This window comes from Vipera ursinii (genome assembly GCF_947247035.1).
Source record: "Vipera ursinii genome assembly, chromosome: Z".
NCBI lineage: Eukaryota > Metazoa > Chordata > Lepidosauria > Squamata > Viperidae > Vipera > Vipera ursinii.
The window spans coordinates 13,188,177-13,205,514 of record NC_139517.1 but is presented as its reverse complement, the minus strand read 5'-3'; the positions used below and the strand labels follow the sequence as shown (position 1 = coordinate 13,205,514).

At 44.3% G+C, this 17,338-nt stretch overlaps 1 protein-coding gene across 1 annotated transcript in view; it reads right to left on the bottom strand.

Moving 5' to 3' along the window:
• Positions 1 to 290: 290 nt before the first annotated feature.
• Positions 291 to 17,338, bottom strand: part of LOC310649983 (integrin alpha-X-like) — a 54,486-nt gene continuing 37,438 nt past the window's right edge. The window contains exons 15-27 of the mRNA XM_083378816.1: positions 16,857 to 16,988; positions 14,801 to 14,874; positions 13,572 to 13,713; positions 11,745 to 11,855; positions 10,221 to 10,303; positions 10,051 to 10,134; positions 9,457 to 9,529; positions 7,154 to 7,261; positions 5,476 to 5,553; positions 4,327 to 4,449; positions 3,371 to 3,469; positions 1,862 to 1,972; positions 291 to 609 (exon numbers count right to left, since the gene is read on the bottom strand). Coding sequence (XP_083234942.1) covers positions 508 to 609; positions 1,862 to 1,972; positions 3,371 to 3,469; positions 4,327 to 4,449; positions 5,476 to 5,553; positions 7,154 to 7,261; positions 9,457 to 9,529; positions 10,051 to 10,134; positions 10,221 to 10,303; positions 11,745 to 11,855; positions 13,572 to 13,713; positions 14,801 to 14,874; positions 16,857 to 16,988 — 1,320 coding nt within the window. The 3' untranslated portion in view covers positions 291 to 507. The remainder of the gene's footprint in view (positions 610 to 1,861; positions 1,973 to 3,370; positions 3,470 to 4,326; positions 4,450 to 5,475; positions 5,554 to 7,153; positions 7,262 to 9,456; positions 9,530 to 10,050; positions 10,135 to 10,220; positions 10,304 to 11,744; positions 11,856 to 13,571; positions 13,714 to 14,800; positions 14,875 to 16,856; positions 16,989 to 17,338) is intronic.

The following is a 17,338-nucleotide window of genomic DNA, read 5'->3' as shown; positions in this document are numbered from 1 at the left end:
CAGAGGAGTGGGCAGTGCATATGAATTTAATGATCTGAAATCTAAAATCTTCTCTTGGAGTCAGGCACTTGTAGGCACCCAAGAAAGAGACGGCTGGACTGTTCTCCTGCAATGCTACTATGCCATAAGCAGCATGTTCTGAATTCCTGCAGAAGTATTCCCCAACTTCGATTCCAGAGTGGAAGCATTCACTCTCCTCTGGGTCGTTTTCCCAGTGGTACCAATTTGTTCAAACCATTTTCGTGGGGGGAAAACTGCCACCAAACTTTTGTTTTGTTTTGTTTTTTAAATATAAATTTATTTGAATTTTGAATTAGTTAATTCTACTTAGCTTCTCACCCTCTTGTCTCTCAATCCCTCCCCATCCATCCCATTCGTTTCCGAGTAATCTAGAGGTCCTGCCTCTCCATTTTTCAACCCTGTTTGAGTGGCTGCATTATTCCTGTTCCAGACAAGGCAGGAATCCTGGCTTGCAAGTTGCATCCAGATCCAGAATCCCTTCCTCCCTTAGGAAGCAGCTGAAGTTGAAGGAGCTTGGTTACTGGGAGCAGCTGCTCCAGCTGCATTTGCATCCATTTGGGGTGCACGCTTGCGTTTAAAGAATCCCAACTGGAGAGATGATAGAGGTGGGGGGGGGAGGGGGTAGAGAAGAGAGAGGAAACAGATTTAAGATGGAGAAATTGCAATGCATCTGTCAACAGCACTAAAATAATAGGATCAATAACAACAGGATCTTCTAATCTCTTTTCTAAAATGCCAAAGTAGCTGCAAAGAGCACCTAACAGGAAATCTGTTGCATCCGTTTTATCCAACAGATTTCCTTGGTTCTGAAACGATCCAGGGTGTACAATTTAAAGGTGCTAATGCAGTGTTTTTCAACTTTGGAAATTTTAAGATGTGTGGGCTTCAACTCCCAGAATTCTCCAGCCAGCCACTGATCTAGCAGATCACAGATAACTTAAGAATTAAAATGCATAGGACAGATGAAGTTAATTTGTCTGGGAGTTGAAGTCCATATATCTTAACTTGGCCAAGGTTGAGAAACACTCTACTAATGTATATGACTGTACAGGTAGTCCTCAATTTACAACCATAATTGAGCTTGTCAACTAAGGGGGGAGGTTGTGACAGTCGTAAAGCAGGTCACCATATGACTGGATCCAATATTACAACCTTTTTTGTGGTGGTGGTGAAGTGAACCCATTGTTCGCTATGGGCTGGTTTTAAGCCATCGTAAATTGTGGTCACGTGACCACAGGGCCCGGCAAATGGCTGTAAATGTGGGCCAGTTGCTGAGCACCCAAAATGCTGTCACATGATTGTGGAAGGGGTGATATCAGAACTTCAAAACTCAGGTCATAAGTAGCTTTTGGAGCGCCCGTTATATTTCAAACATGACAGGTCTTAAATACTTTATGGGTTCTTTCTGCCAGACCATATTCTGCGCTACAGGAGGCTGAGATTTCCTGATGTAGTATGTGGATTGCCAAAAAATATTTCAGGGTTTAATAATACTGTGGTAAATTACAGTGTATGAGGAACACAGCCTACGTATATACTTTATTTCTATCTGAGGTTCCTGCTAAAAAAAATTAGTTTGCAATCAGATAGAGCAGGGGTCTTCAAACTTGGCCCTTTTATGACTTGTGGACTTCAACTCCCAGAATTCCTCAGCCAGCCAGTTGAAGTCCACAAGTCATAAAAGGGCCAAGTTTGAAGACCCCCTGAGATACACAGACAGCCTCCACTGAAACAGATCTAGGTTTTTTGAGGTTGATTTAAAGGAGAGATGGGAATAAGGTCCCAGAAGCCCAGATCCTAGCAAGACCCACATCAAACAGCCGAAACAACCAGCACAAACCTTATACAAGACAGCCACTATAATGGCTAAAAGCACAATGCCTCCAATGGTGCTGCCAATGATGATGCGGACAGGATTGAACGGTGAAATTAACTCAATTGCTGTGGTGATCTGAAAAAGAAAAGCAATGGGAAGCTGAAGTCTGTTCCTACAACCGGTTTCCATTCTAGGAATCGCTTTACCCAGAAGCCTGCTTGCTAGATTCAACTGCAAAACTGCCCAAAAGATAGCATAAGAAAGATTTGGAGAAATTAGCCTTTGCTGAACACTCATTTTGTTATTCCCCTTTGGCATAAGCGTCCTTATGCAATGTGCCAAAAAAAAGGAGGAAGAACTCTAGGCAAAGGAATTGCTGGGTGCTCTCCGAACTTGGTTGTTTTCCTTTAGACGTTTTATTACCCATCTAGGTAACGTCATCAGTGCTAGAAAGGAATTGGATTCTTCTAGCAATGTTAACATTACCTAGTTCAGTAATGCAACATTGAAGAAGAAAACAGCCAAGGACTTCACAGTTCAACCCTGATCTACAAATATTCTCTTCTGTTGGTAGGCAAATGAAAGATATGAGGTAAGAAAATGAAAAATGGATGGATTGAGTTTGCACGATGCTATTCACCATTCATTCTCTCTCCAGGGCAGAACTAGCTCAACGTACTTTTGTCCCAGTCACTTGCGTTGCATTCAGTCCACCTTCGTTCAGCTCCCATTCGTTCTTGACTCTTTCTTCATTCTCCCAAGTTCAGCTTGTTATTGCATTTCTCCTGACAAACCCCACGCTCACTTCCGCGTGACAAAGATGGCAGATGCATGTTTGTTTGTTTTTTTACTAGCAGGCATTTCAGTTCCTTTCGATAAAGATCCACTCATCACGACAGAGCAGATACGATGGTGGGAAGCCAAATCCATTAGCTTCCCACCTGGTTCTTGCCCATTGCTCTCCCTTCTCTTGCATTCAATGTGTTTCAAGTCTATAAGAACTAATCCTTTCTGGGCCTCTGAGGTTGTGGAAAGGTTTCGCCCTAAGAAAGTTGGTTAGTCTTGAAGATGCCATCAGATTCCATGACTCATTTGCAGCATGGACTAACTAAGAGAGCTCTCCAAAGCAGCTGAGGGCCGGACGGAAGCAATGGGTGGAAGCTCATCCAAGAGAGAACCAGTCTGGAACTAAGGAGAAACTTCCTGCCAGTAAGAACAATTAACCAATGGAACAGCTTGCTTCATGGAGTGCACCATTGCTGGAGGTCTTCAAGAAAAGATTGGACAGACCTCAGGGGTAGGCAACCTCGGCTCTTTTATGACTCATGGATTTCAACTCCCAGAATTCCTGAGTCAGCTGACTCACCTACTAAGATTGCTGACTCAGGAATTCTGGGAGTTGAAGTCCATGAGTCATAAAAGAGCCGAGGTTGCCTACCCCTGTGACCTAGATCCCTTCCATCCCTCTGATTCTATGACTCCTTCCACTGCTCAACCATTAACTCTTTAGTCAACCAACCCTGGCTGAATTACCTGGCTGAAATGAAAGCCCTCTGCTTCGTTCAGGAAAAATCTGGTCTCATCCACCCTTATGGATGCCTCGCTGCCAACGTGGAATATTTCGGACTTCAGCTTTAGAAGTGATAAGCAAATGAAAGAGATCGATATAATTTAGTCAGTGAAAGAGATCAATATAATTTGGACTTGGAGGTGAGACAGGGGCACTCCTGAGCATGTTTAGAGCGTCTGGCTTAGGTTTGGGCAATCTTTCCCTGGAAGCCTCCCCGCCCCTCCGTTATTTCCTAATAACCAATCTAATAACCAAGTTGGACTAGAAGACCTCCAAGGTCCCTTCCAGCCTATGATTTTATATTTTTAAATTTATTTCTTCATTCCCTTTTGCTTAGCTCACCAATCGATTGACTAAAAAAGAGAGTTCATTTTTCTTATTTTCTACACATGAAATCTCCAATCAAACATCTAAGGCAGCTGTCATAAGCATTTCCTTTATAGCAGGGGTGTCAAACTCAATTTCATTGAGGGCCGCATCAGCATTGTGGTTGCCCTCAGGGGGCCGGGTGGGTGTGGCCAGGGTGGGCGTGGCCTGCTGGGTGGGCGTGGCTAGAGTGTGTATGGCCTGGGTGGGCATGGCCAGCTCTACATCATTCACATCAAGGGTGCCTATGGGGGCCTGGGCAGGAGTGGGACAGATCTGAGGGTCTCTGGCAGAAGGAGGGTCTCTGGGCCAGGGCCAAGGCAGTGGGGGCCATTCCCTCACTGTTTCCAGGATGGCTTCGCAGGCCACATGAAACCACTTCGCAGGCCGGATCTGGCCCCCTGGCCTTGTGTTTGACATGTCTGCTTTATAGGAATCAAGAATGAATAGGAAATTCTTTACAATGCTTTCTTTGCCCAAGGTATTTAATAGAAATATACCTTCCAAAAAGAACAATATAATAGTCCTATTATCTGACAGAGGTGCCACTTACTTTGAGAGATTCGTCTTCTCTATAAAAATCTCCAGAAAAATTGAATCTGATCCATTCTCCCTTAGCAAGACTGTTAATAAAGCAGTAAACCTTGGGGCAAGCAACATCCCCCTGACAGCCTCTCTGTCAAAAGAAGATAAGAAAAGAGAATTAGTATTGCAGGGTCCAATCTGGGTCAGTAACTAGACCAGTGGTTGAGTCTTCTGAGCTTTGAGAATCGTGATGGAGGCCTTCCTCAGGGAACTTCTCTCTATCAGAATGTGTGCTTCTACGTGTAGTATTTATGGACCTGATAAGCTGGTGGTAAATCAGCACTCCTGTTGACTGACGAGGGACTCGTTTCCCAGGCTTCAATAATTTCCCTGGCTATTTTTGTCCCTGCTCAGCCAACAATCTTAGTAGCTGTGAAATTGATTGTATGTCTTTGTTCATTGCATACACACAACCAGGCACCACATAAATGCTATGCACAGAATAGCTGATAACGCACATTCTGGTGAGAGAGAAGTTCCCCGAGGATGGGCTCCAGCACGGGTCTGAACGCTCGGAAAATTGAACTTCTAGTTCTGGTGACTGACCCAGATTGCATCCTGCGACATTATCCTGGAACACATATATATTCGCCTTCATTCATGAGAATTGGTGTTGCTGCTTGCTGTCACCATCTCAGACAAAAACACCTCTCAGCTTCAGTTGAGGAATTTCTTCTCATAAAAAGGTATCAGCCCAAAGGAAGGTACAATCCTTGACTTACAACCATTCGTTTAGAAACCGTTCAAAGTTAATGCAGCATTGGAAAAGGTGACTTACAATGAGTCCTCTCACTTATGACAGTTGCAGCATGGCTACAGACATGTGATCAAAATTTGGCTGCCTGGCAACCAACACGTATTTGTAATGGTTGAGATGTCCTGGTTTCATTTGGTTGACATTTGCAACCTTACCCAGCTGGCTTCCAACAAGCAAAGTCAATGAGGGAAGCCGGATTCGCTTAACAACTTAACAACTGCAGCAATTCACTTAACAACCGTGGCAAAAAAGGTCACAGAATTGGACCTGACTTGCTTAAAAAAAACACCTTGTTTTGCCACGGAAATTCTGGTGCCAATTGTTGTCGTAAGTCAAGGACTACCTATGCCAGATTTTTACCTTGATGGGTTTTGTGACATTCTTCCTGTTGATTCCTGTTCTGAGCGTAAACAACGGTGTGCAGGAGAAGTGATTTTTCTAGGGGAAAAAAGAAGAGTAATTTTGCACAAGTGGAACTTACAAGAAAATGTACCAAGTGATGCTATGAAAGAAACCGGAGTATCACAAAACATTAATGTGAACAAGTTAATGGACATTTCAAAAGGTCAATCTTATCTGGAAAAACAATACATTGTTTTTGATTAGCCCTTCTTTCTTGCATGCTGGGAAAAACAGGTTCAAAAGACAGACTCTGCCTTAATTGATTTAACTAATAAATGTGTGCTACAGTTTGTTATTTCCAAAAATGTTTATATAAGCCCATTATCTTTTTGACAATAACCCTAACTTATGACATTCATCACAATTTTTTATGGACACAGGCAGTCCTTACAACCGTTGCAGCATCCCCAAATTCAAGTGATCGAAATTCAGATGCTTGTCAACTGGCTCATATTTATGACGGTCGCAGCGTCCCAGGGTGATGTGATCAGGTTTTGCGACCTTCTGACAAGCAAAGTCAGAAAGAGCCTTGGTGGAGCAGTGGGCTAATGCCTCCTTAAATAACACCAGCTGCCTGCAATTAGTGCAGGTTCGAGTCCCACCAGGCTCAAGGTTTACTCAGCCTTCCATCCTTCCGAGGTAGGTAAAATGAGGACCCAGATTGTTGGGGGCAATAAGCTATGTAAAATGCCGCTTGGGGGGGCGAAAGCCCTAATAAGCAGGCATATACATAGAATGAAGGCTATTGCTAAGCACATTGATTTGTGCTTCTTAGATTGTAAGCCACCCTGAGTCTTCGGAGAAGGGCGGAATATAAATGGGATTAAAAAAAAAGTCAATCGGGGAGCCAGATCCAGTTAACAACCCTGTTACTAACTTAACAATTGCAGTGATTTGCTTAAGACCTGTGGCAAGAAAGGTTGTAAAGCAGGGCAAAACTCATTTAGCAAATGTCTCACTTAGCAACAGAAACTTGTGGCTTGCAACCGCAACGGAGCCCAACATTTCTGCTGCTAAGTGAGACATTTGCTAAATGAGTTTTGCCCCCCCCCCCCCGTTAGAGATAGATAGATAGAAATAGAGAGATAGAGAGATACAGGTAGCCCTTGATTTACAACCACAGTTGGAACTAGAATTTCCACCACTAAACAAGGCGGTTTTTAAGTGAGTCACACCTGATTTTACACTCTTTTCTGCCACAGTTGTTAAGTGAATCACGTAGCCATTCAGCAAATCCAGCTTCCTCTATTGACTTTGCTTGTCAGAAGCCAGTTGGGAAGGTTGCAAATGGTGATCACGCAACCCAGGACGCTGCAAACACCCTAAGGAACTATAAATTGCCAAGGGAGCTGAATTTTAATCACCTGACTGTGAGGATGCTGCAATAGTTGTAAGTGTGAGGACTGGTTGTAATTCACTTTTTCCAGGGCCCTTGTAATTTTGAACAGTCCCTAAACAAATGGCTGCTAGTCGAGGACTAGTAGCCATTTGTTTAGTGACCGTTCAAAATTGGAGGACTGTCTGTACCCTTCCAATACTAAATCTTTCCTCCAGGTTTCTAGTCTTCCTCCCCACAAACATTATCCAGATGTTCTCTCTTGCAAGCCCTCTAATCAACCAGCAATCTTCTTCTTACCACATAGCTGTAGGACGGGGTTATATTCCAAAAGAACCCCTGTTTTGTCTTCAAAGGCAGCTCAAAAGTCACATTGACCGCAGTGGAGTTTGAGTCCAAATTCCTCACCTGCCAGAAGAAAAAAAAGCAAATTGAATAAATTGGAAGACATGGAATCAGGTATGGAAGTAGATGTTGGCAGAATGAACATGTCAAGTGCTGGGACCAAACCGTTTGCAACTGAAAATAGTAGAGTGAGCAGATTGCTCTGTTACTCCGGGTAGGTTTCAATACACTTGGGCAGGGGTAGGCAACCTTGGCTCTTTTATGACTCGTGGACTTCAACTCCCAGAATTCCTGAGCCAGCCATGCTGAGGGGAAAGGGAGAGGTTTCCAAGCTGAGCCATGTTGGCTCAGGAATTCTGGGAGTTGAAGTCCATGAGTCATAAAAGAGCCAAGGTTGCTTACCCCTGCACTTGGGTGATCTCTTCATTTTTTCCCCTCAGTTTTTTTTTAATCACCATTTTTCCCACAGAGACATTCTCTGTCTACCAAAAAATAGAGAGAGACCTCTCTCTCATAAAGACCCACAGAGAGACTGTTTATTGTAAGTAGGTATGCAAAGAAAAGGGATGCGGTGGCTCAGTGGGTTAGGACGCTGAGCTTGTCGATCAGAAGGTCGGCAGTTTGGTGGGGCAAATCCCAAGTGCCGCGTAACAGAGTGAGCACCTGTTACTCATCCCAGCTTCTGCCAACCTAGCAGTTCGAAAGCACGTAAAAATGCAAGTAGAAAAACAGGGACCACTACGGTGGGAAGGTAACAGCGCTCCGTGCGCCTTTGGCGTCTAGTCATGCCGGCCACATGACCACGGAGATGTCCTCGGACAAGCGCTGGCTCTTCGGCTTTGAAACGGAGATGAGCACCGGCCCCTAGAGCTGGAAACGACTAGCACGCATGTGCGGGGGAACCTTTACCTTTACCTTTTTATGCAAAGAAAGATAGATAGCCGGAATGGTGGACAGGTTGAGTAAAGGAGTAAAGGCAGATTTATTTATGCCTTTGTTTAAACTTTATTTGTGAGTCACTCTAATCACATAATTCTGGGTGATGAACAATAAAGTAGAAACATGGTGGAAAATAAGAACACAAAACAATATAAAAATATGGAAATAGATTCAGGTAATACTCGAGTTATGACCACAATGGAAACTGCCTACAGATAGTCCTCAACTTTTCAGCAGTTTGTTTAGTGACCGTTTGAGGTTACAACGAGACTGGAAAAAACTGACTTATGACTATTTTTCACACTCACAACCGTTGTAGCATCCCCATGGTCAAGTGATTTAAATTCAGACGCTGGAAAATTGACTCGCATTTATGACGGTTGCAATGTCCCTATGATCCCCCTTTTGCAACCTTCTGACGAGCAAAGTCAATGGGGAAACCAGATTCACTTAAGAACCGTATTACTAATTTAACAACTGCAGTGATTCACTTAAGAACTGTGGCAAAAAAAGTCAGAAAAATGGGGCAAAACTCAATTGACAAATGTCTCACTTAGCATGAATTTTGGGTTCAATTGTGGTCATAAGTTGAGGACTTCCTGTATTATGGTTGTAATTCATAAAGGTTCATAAAAGAGGTCAGTCACATGATTTACCTGATTTTTTTCAACCTTTTTTTGCAGCAGTCATTAAGCAAACATAACGGTTGTAAAATGAATGGCACGATCAAGGGATTGCTACAGTTGTTAAGCAAATCCATTGCTCGCTATGGTGCAGGTTTGCTAAAAACCAGAAAAAAAATGCCAGTTTTCAGCAAAACCATTGTAAAATGTGGCCATGTGACCGCAGGACACGGCAAACCACCATTGATGCAGCTGTGTTGCTGAACACCTGGATTGAGGTCACATGACCTGGGAGGTGGCCGACCATCAGAACTTCAGATCCGGATCTTAAGTTCTCCTTTTTTGGATCGGTCATAACTTCAGTGCTCGCTAAACCAATTGTCGTAAGTCAAGGACTACTTCGACCTATACAGATGGAATGCCCACAATCAAATGGAGCCAAACGCACTCAACTAGGAAGTCTTAACACTATTCTGGAATGTGAGGGCACCGCTTGTTTGAAGCCTATTCCATAATATGGGGCTACCACAAAGAAGGCCTCCTTTTTCATCAAAGTCCTTCAAACTTCACGAGCAGGTTGGACTTTCAGCAGCTCTGCTTAAGAAGACCAGAGCAGGTGGATGGAATCCATTTGGATAAGAAAGATATGGATTTAGTTAGTTATTAACCAACAGGGGGAAAAACCAAGTCGATTACCTCATAGTTATGCGTAAGTATTTTCTTCTCTGGGTCCTCAGTAGAAAAGTTGAGATATGCAGTGGACTGAAGCCTAGAGGGGAAAGGAGAGGCCTTCATTTGGATCATGAAAGGGGAAGTCCTACGTCTTCCTTCAACAACAGCCCTGTAAAGAAGGCTGAGCTGAGAGAGTATGACTGGGCCAAAGCCGCACTAAGGTTGTCTATAATATGAAGTCCGTGCTGATAGTCCAGCACCACCCTGGTTCTTGCGCTGGGAAGGACAAACTAGGCCAGGGGTAGGCAACTTCGGCTCTTTTATGACTCGTGGACTTCAACTCCCAGAATTCCTGAGCCAGCATAGCATAGCATAGCTAGCTGGCTCAGGAATTCTGGGAGTTGAAGTCCACGAGTCATAAAAGAGCCGAGGTTGCCTACCCCTGAACTAGGCGAAAGTCAACCAGGGGGCTTCTGTGGCTGAGAATGGGCTAGAATCCCAGTTTTCCAGCTCCTACTTCAACATTTTCACCACAAACGAAGATTATTCCTGGGAAACGGGCTTTCGGGGTAGGAAATCACACACACACACAAAAAAGGGGGGGGAAGACAGTATTACTCTTTCACTATGACGTTGACAGGATGCAAAACAGGTAGCCGGCCGGAAGCCTCGTTGTTCTCCTGCGTGTTGCTCTCATTCTGACTAGAAGAGACCAAAAAGGAGAAGGCAGTGAGGAAAAGCAATTTAGAAACTGGAGAGAGAGGCAGACACTCCGCGGGGTTCCTTACCTGTGTGCACGGATGGTGAAGTAAACAAATTTGTCAGGCCAGGTATCACCTTTGGAGGAGCGGAAGGAAACCCGGAGGAAGGCCTTCAAGAGAGAACATCAGAGAGGGCAGAGCCTATAAGAACATTCTCTTCCTGTTCAACCCCACGTTCTTTTGTCAGCCCTTCCTTCAGCTAAAACTGCTCTCCCCCCACCGTTAACTGCAGCAAAAAAAAACCCCAAATACAGGTAGTCCTCGACTTACGACCACAGTCGAGCCCAAAATTTCTTTTGCTAAGCCAGACAGCTGCTAAGTGAGTTTTGCCCCCATTTTATTCTTGCCACAATTGTTAAGTAAGTCGCTGCAGTTGCTAAGTTAGTAATACAGGCGTTAAATGAATCTGGCGTCATGGTTCCGACTAATGAGACAGATCAAAGAACAATCCAGCACTGTTTATTCTAAAAAGTCTATAATAATGAGAACGAAGCATCGGCACTCACGGATGGATGCCAAAATCTGAATTCTCCTCCCCTGAACACATCCTATCAAACACAATTCCCTCCCTTATTTGAACGTCAGAAATCACATTCTCCAATTAGCTTAAAATGCAAGCTTCACTTCCGTTATGTAGCCCACCACTCCTTATCTTATTTAAACAACCGGGTTAGCATTCTCCTCCCCACCACCCCCACCCCCAGCTTAATTTTATTCAGAGCAAACAATTTAAAGAAAAAAGCTGCCTCTTATATTGTCAGAGCAAAAACATCCAATGTTTGCAGCGTTGACATCTGGTTTTTTCCGTTGACTTTGCTTGTCAGGTTACAAAAAGGGATCATGTGATCCCAGAACATTGCAACCGAGTCAGTTGCCAAGTATCTGAATTTTGATCATGTGACCATGGAGATACTGCAATGGTCACAGATGTAACAAATGGTCCTAATTCACTTTTTTCCAGTGCCATTGTAACTTCATGGGTGTAACTTAAGGACTACCTGTATTTTGGGATGCCGGTTCCCATTACCTCCAAAACCTCACCACCCTACATTGTTGGTGGGAACTCAAAGAGCCTAGCTTGCAGAATGTTACGCATTTGCCTGCTTTGGTTACGGTGTTGATTCTCTTTCCACCAATCACTGGGAGAAACGAGGAATGGAACTTGCTTATTTATATATTTACTAAATGTATGATCCACTTTGGACAGTGAGGTGGATGGCATATGAATTTAATAAGTAAATGAAAATAGTAATTTGTGCCCTGTCTCTCCATCCCTTTTCCGCTTTTCTCCCGCTGGTTTTTAAGGTTGCATCACATCATGATTGCACTTATAAATGTACAGACTAGAAAGTTTTTCTTTGAAAACAAGAGAAAGCTGAATTCACTTTCTTCTCTGCACACTAATTATGCAGAAGCAGGACACAACGACTAGCCTCGCTTACATCGGCATCCTGCCTAGGAACATTTTATTTTTCACATTTCGCTTTCACGTACTCTTGTTCTCACGGCTCTCCTTTGCTTTTGTGCTTGACTTCACTTCCCATTTCTTACCCGAGTGCCTCCTTTGAGAGCAGGTGTCCTGAAATGGCAGGAGTTATGGCGTACGGTGTCATTTCCTTGGGTTCTGTGCACCTGACAAGCCAGGAACAGGGGCCAATTCGACTGGAAGCAGAGAGAGGTTTAAAAAACAAAAGTCAGATCGTGCCCAGAGAACATAAAGGAAAGTGATATACAAGAACCAGGCTAGCTGTCTTTTGCAAGCCTGCCCAGGCATCCAGAATTTCAGTAGATGCTTAGTCTGTTATACCTTTGTCAAAGTACATTTAGTGGGAATGCAAGCAAAGGCCTTCTTATGGAACTAAAGGGATGCGGTGGCTCAGTGGGTTAGGACACTGAGCTTGTCGATCAGAAGGTTGGCAGTTTGGTGGGTCGAATCCCGAGTGCCGCGTAGCAGAGTGAGCGCCTGTTACTCGTCCCAGCTTCTGCCAACCTAGCAGTTCGAAAGCACGTAAAAATGCAAGTAGAAAAATAGGGACCACTACGGTGGGAAGGTAACAGCATTCAGTGCGCCTTTGGCGTCTAGTCATGCCGGCCACATGACCACAGAGACGTCCTCAGACAAGCCGTGCGCGTAGGTGTGCATGCATACACACCCACTCGCGCTAGCGCTGCAACCGTGGAGCATGAAAACGGGCTGGCGCGACGTCTCGAGGCATGAAAATGGACCACCACCATCCTTTGGGGCATGAAAATGGGATGCCACCATGCCTCAGGGCATGAAAACGGGACACCACCGCACTGCGGGTCATGAAAACAGGACACCACTGCGCCACGGGGTGCAAAAAATGACTACTGTTGTGCCTTGGGCCATGAAAACAGGATGCCGCCATGCCATGGGGTGCAAAAACAGGATGCTGCTGTGCCTTGGGGCACGAAAACGGGCTGCTGCTGCCCTGTGGGGTGCAAAAACAGGTGCCACCATGCCGTGGGGCACGGAAACAGGGCATTACGCTGCACAAGAATTGGGCAGGGCTAGTATCAGGCGGGCGCTAGCCCCGCCCTATTTGCATTGCAGCCCCGTGCACACACGTGTGTGTGTAAAATGCTTCCCCCTTCCTTTCCCTCCAGGTTTGCTAACTGAGAAAGGTTGGTGACCTCTGGACTAGAAGACCTCCAAGTCCCTTTCAGTTCTGTTATTCTGTTAACTCTGTACCCAACTCATTAGATCCAGCTAATCCAATCCCTGTTATTTGTTTGCTGGCAAAGTAATCTTCTTTTGGTTGGTCTTTCTTTTTCCCGATAATTAAGGGGAAATTAATATATAGCCACATAGATTGGTTGCTTAGACTTCTATTAGCTTCAGATTGCTTTGCAAGGGAGTGGCAACAAACCGCTAAGTGGGGAGCTTGCCATGGTCATCTTCGGAGTGGAATTTTTCTAGATTTCTGTCTGAATCAGATCCCTGGGGTTTCCTAATATTCTCCCATCTATGTTCCTAATATTCTCCTATCTATGCAGCTGGTTTGGCTTTTTCTAGATCAAGGAGTCCTTGGTGCTCTCTGAGCTTGGCTGCTTGCTGGCAGACATTTCATTACCCAGCTAGGTAATCTCATCAGTGCTGGTGAGTGTGGGGTTTTCTCCCTGTTTATATACAGCAGCTGTATATTTTCTACCGCTAGCTGATCTTCTATGCTGACTCTACAGTGGCTGATCTTTTTCTAGATCAACCAACTCTGCAAGATCAGAGCTGCCAGGTGACCTTACTGGTGACACCTGAATCTTGACCTAAAAACGTCCAGCATTGCCACCTTAATCCCCCCCCCATTCTTTTCCTCCCCACTATATCCCACCCACCCCCCAAAAAATCATCAAACTCACTAGAAGAACTGAAGCTCCTTGGAAGGACAAAACAGAAGAGTAGTAAAAGGAAATAGCTGGCTCATATGCCAATTCTCCCAGATTTTCTAGTTTCACTGTTAGGTTTAGTATGAAATTTGGGCTCAGCTTCAGTCCTTTTGATCTGAAATACAACAATGGAAAATATTTCCTCAACGCCAAGGACCGCTGGTGATTTTCTGTCTGTCTCCACTTCCCAACATCCATAATATAGAAACGGTCGCTAAATCTACTACATGAATTACAAGGAAATGAATGTAACCCCTTCTATCCAATGGCCAATGTTAGCAGAACACAAAAAGCAAATTAAAATGGGCATTTGATGGGCTGACCTTTATTGCAAACCACTAGAGTGCCCGTCTCCAGCACAAGAGGACTGACAGAAACAGATACAGGACACAATCCAAGCGATGCATCTCAGACCCATTATGTAATGGGGATTGTTGGAAGAAACAACAATCACAGGCTCTGGTATTTTATTTGTGATTTCACAATAATCTTGGGTCTGCCTCTCAGCTTGTGTACAGCTTCCTACCAATCAGAGGTAGCACTTCCAAGTGGATGGCCAAGGCGTATAGGGTGTTGTGATTCAGGGTCAGCCTGTGGGTTCGGCAGTTGGGTCGGACGACTCAGAGGAGGAGGGGGGTGTTGAAGACCTTGCTGAGGGGGTTGAAGATCTTGCTGATGAGAGCCCTCAGCCAGGCCCCTCCCACTTGGTCACCACGGAGACCCAGCTGTGTGAGCCTGACAGTGTGGATGAAGATGACCCACAGCTGGCCCTGTTCAAGGACGCCCGACGCAGGAGGCAGTCAATTAGGAGTAAACAGAGGAAGGCAATGGGGCTTCTCGGAAGGAGGCAGAGAGAAGCCACGCGCTCGGATGGTTCATGTTTCTTAAAGCTCCGGTTTCTTGGTTCGTGTCTTGTTTGTTTTTGTAGCTATAAATTTGGCAGGCGTAGTTCCAGCCTCTTGCCGTTTGTGGAGGGGTTGTCCCTGCCTTTTCTGCAGGGCCGGTAGCAGGCTGGTACAGAACATAGGGTCTCCTGCTTGAGCAAGGGGTTGGACTAGAAGATCTCCAAGGTCCCTCCAAGTTCTATTCTGACTGTGTATCTCTTGGCTCTTGCACCATATAATGTCTTTCCATGGGATCCAAGCTTGCACCAGCGAAGGACAGAATTTAAAAAAAAAACATGGACGCCACACATTACTCACCCTGAGAAGTTAAAAGATACGGAAAGATCAGGAACACAAATTCCATCCTGACCGCAGTCTTTCTGGAAGGGAACCTGGTGGAATAAGAGAAACAGCAGTGAGGTGAGCCACATGGGCTAATTGACAGAATGAGCTTTCTTAAGGAGGGCCCCTACAGAAGGAGACAAAGGCATAAACTGATGTAAGGATGGGTAGAATCATATATCTAACACAGGATAACATGTATTATGAGTTCCTCAAGCATCTATATACTAAAGCTTTCGTTAGGTTTGTCTGCTTGTACCTTCCACTTAACCCAAACGAGACGTCATACTGCCACAGTTTTTGAACCGAGTACCTAAAAGGTGCTAACTTACAAGAATGGACAAAAATCCAGGACTCGTTTACTTCTGCAGAATTGCAATTTCCACAATGCTCGAACCAGTTTGAATTGCATACTTGTGGCTGTTGCAGCGTCCCTGTGGTCTCCCAATTGTGACTCCTGACTCTCTCTACCACTCCCCAAGCAAAGTAAATGGGGAAGCTGACAGGAGTCAGAGGTTGCTCTTGCTCCCACTGCTTTTTTGCACAACTGTATATTTGTTTAAGTAAGTTAATATTAGTTAACTTATTGTGAAGTTTGTTTCCCCCCGCAAATATTTTTTTTTTCTATTTATGATGTTAACGCTTTTTAATTGATCCCTCCACCATGGTGGTAAAAACATATGGTCAGCTTATAATTTAATGTTTGTTCTGGTCACATTACCTTTCTCTCAAAGTGGTTTTATTTCTTTAGGAGGATGGCATTTTCCTGTCTTCTCATTATGAAATCTGAATGGTAGTTATCCTCTATGTCAAGTGTCTCTCAAAGTTGGCAACTTTAAGAACTTCACCTGACTGGGGAAATCTGGAGTTGAAGATCATCCATCTTAAAAGTTGTCAAGATTGAGAGACACTGCTTTTATGGACACAAGAAGAATCCATTTGATCACACAGTCATAACCAGTGACCTTTTTCAATTTAGCCCAGTTACAACATTCCAGAACCTTTCACACTTGTGAAATCCCTTCATAACTAACATGCAAGCCTGTGAGAGTTTGGGAGTAAAGCAAGCGATAAGTCAGCTGACAGATTATTTTATAGTTGATAACTCAGCTCAGGTGGAGAGGGATTTAATGGAAAGCATTTTAGAGATTCCACATTAGTGAACTTAATAAATGAGGCTGGGGACGTCCTATGGCACTTTCCAAGATTCTGTACTTATCTGAGACCCCTTTCAAAATTCCTTGCCGATATCTGTAGTTCTTGCTTCCTCAGTTTTGCCATCTCTGTGGGGCAACGCAAGTGGTCCTTGACTTACAACTATTCATTTAATGACCATTCAAAGTTACAATGGCACTGAAAAAAGTGTGTTACGACTGTTGTTCACACTTATGACCATTGCAGCATCCTCATGGTCACGTAATCAAAATTTGGAAGCTTTGCAACTGACTCACATTTATGACGGTTGCAGTGTCCCGGGGTCACGTGATCACCTTTTGCGACCTTCTGACGAGCAAAGTCAATGGGGAAGTCAGATTCACTTAACAACCATGATACCAATTTAACAACTGTGGTGATTCATTTAACAACTGTGACAAGAAACTGGGGCGAAACTCACTTAGCAACTGTCTTGCTTTGCAACAGAAATTTTGGGCTCAAAATTGTGGTCGTAAATCGAGGACTATATGTACCCAAGCCTTGTGTTTATAAGAAACCTAGCTTTTGTGGGCGATGGAAGGAACCCTCTTTTGAACAGATTTGCTCATAAACATGCCTTCAAATTTGCTTGTGGAACTGAAAATGGCATGAAATAAGAATGGTGGGTAAGACAATGAGTGGACCCTTGCATTGAGATGTCGGGCAGCCATTTTCTCCCCTCCAGGCTACCATCTCAATACTGCTCCTGAGAGGAAAGATGGATTCAAATGAGACGTAGTGGACTGGCAAAAAGTCAGAAATGCTCAGGACTGGCTCATGACAGAGGAGATGCTAGTTCCAGATAAAGAAAGTGAAAAGACAGAGTACAAAAAAATACCTCGATGACCGTGGAGGTTTTTGTCTCAGGATGAAAGACAGGTCGCAGATTCCTGTCAGAGACATCTGCTTGTGCCTGAACTGAGAACTTTGTCTGCAGCACAACTGGAGAGAAGGAGTCATCCAGGCAGACCTGGGACCAATTAAAAAAGAGATTCTGGAGATCAGACATTTCCACCCAGATCAGTGGATTTCTTCATTCAGTGTTATAATAATTCTTACACCTACACTCCTCACGGTAGGAGTTCCAAAGGCATCCATTCTCCATTTTGTCACCAAACCATTTGAAGCAACCTACCTTGACTTCTAATCACTTTGAAATGCTGAAAACATGCACAGAACACCACAAACAAATTCATGCTCTCTCCAGATAATCAGTTAAAAAGCGCCAAGAAATCTCATTTAATCATGTGATCATCTGATCCCAAGTGACTTCAGGCCCGGAGCAACCAAATCCCCTTCATTCCCATTAGATCCAAAATG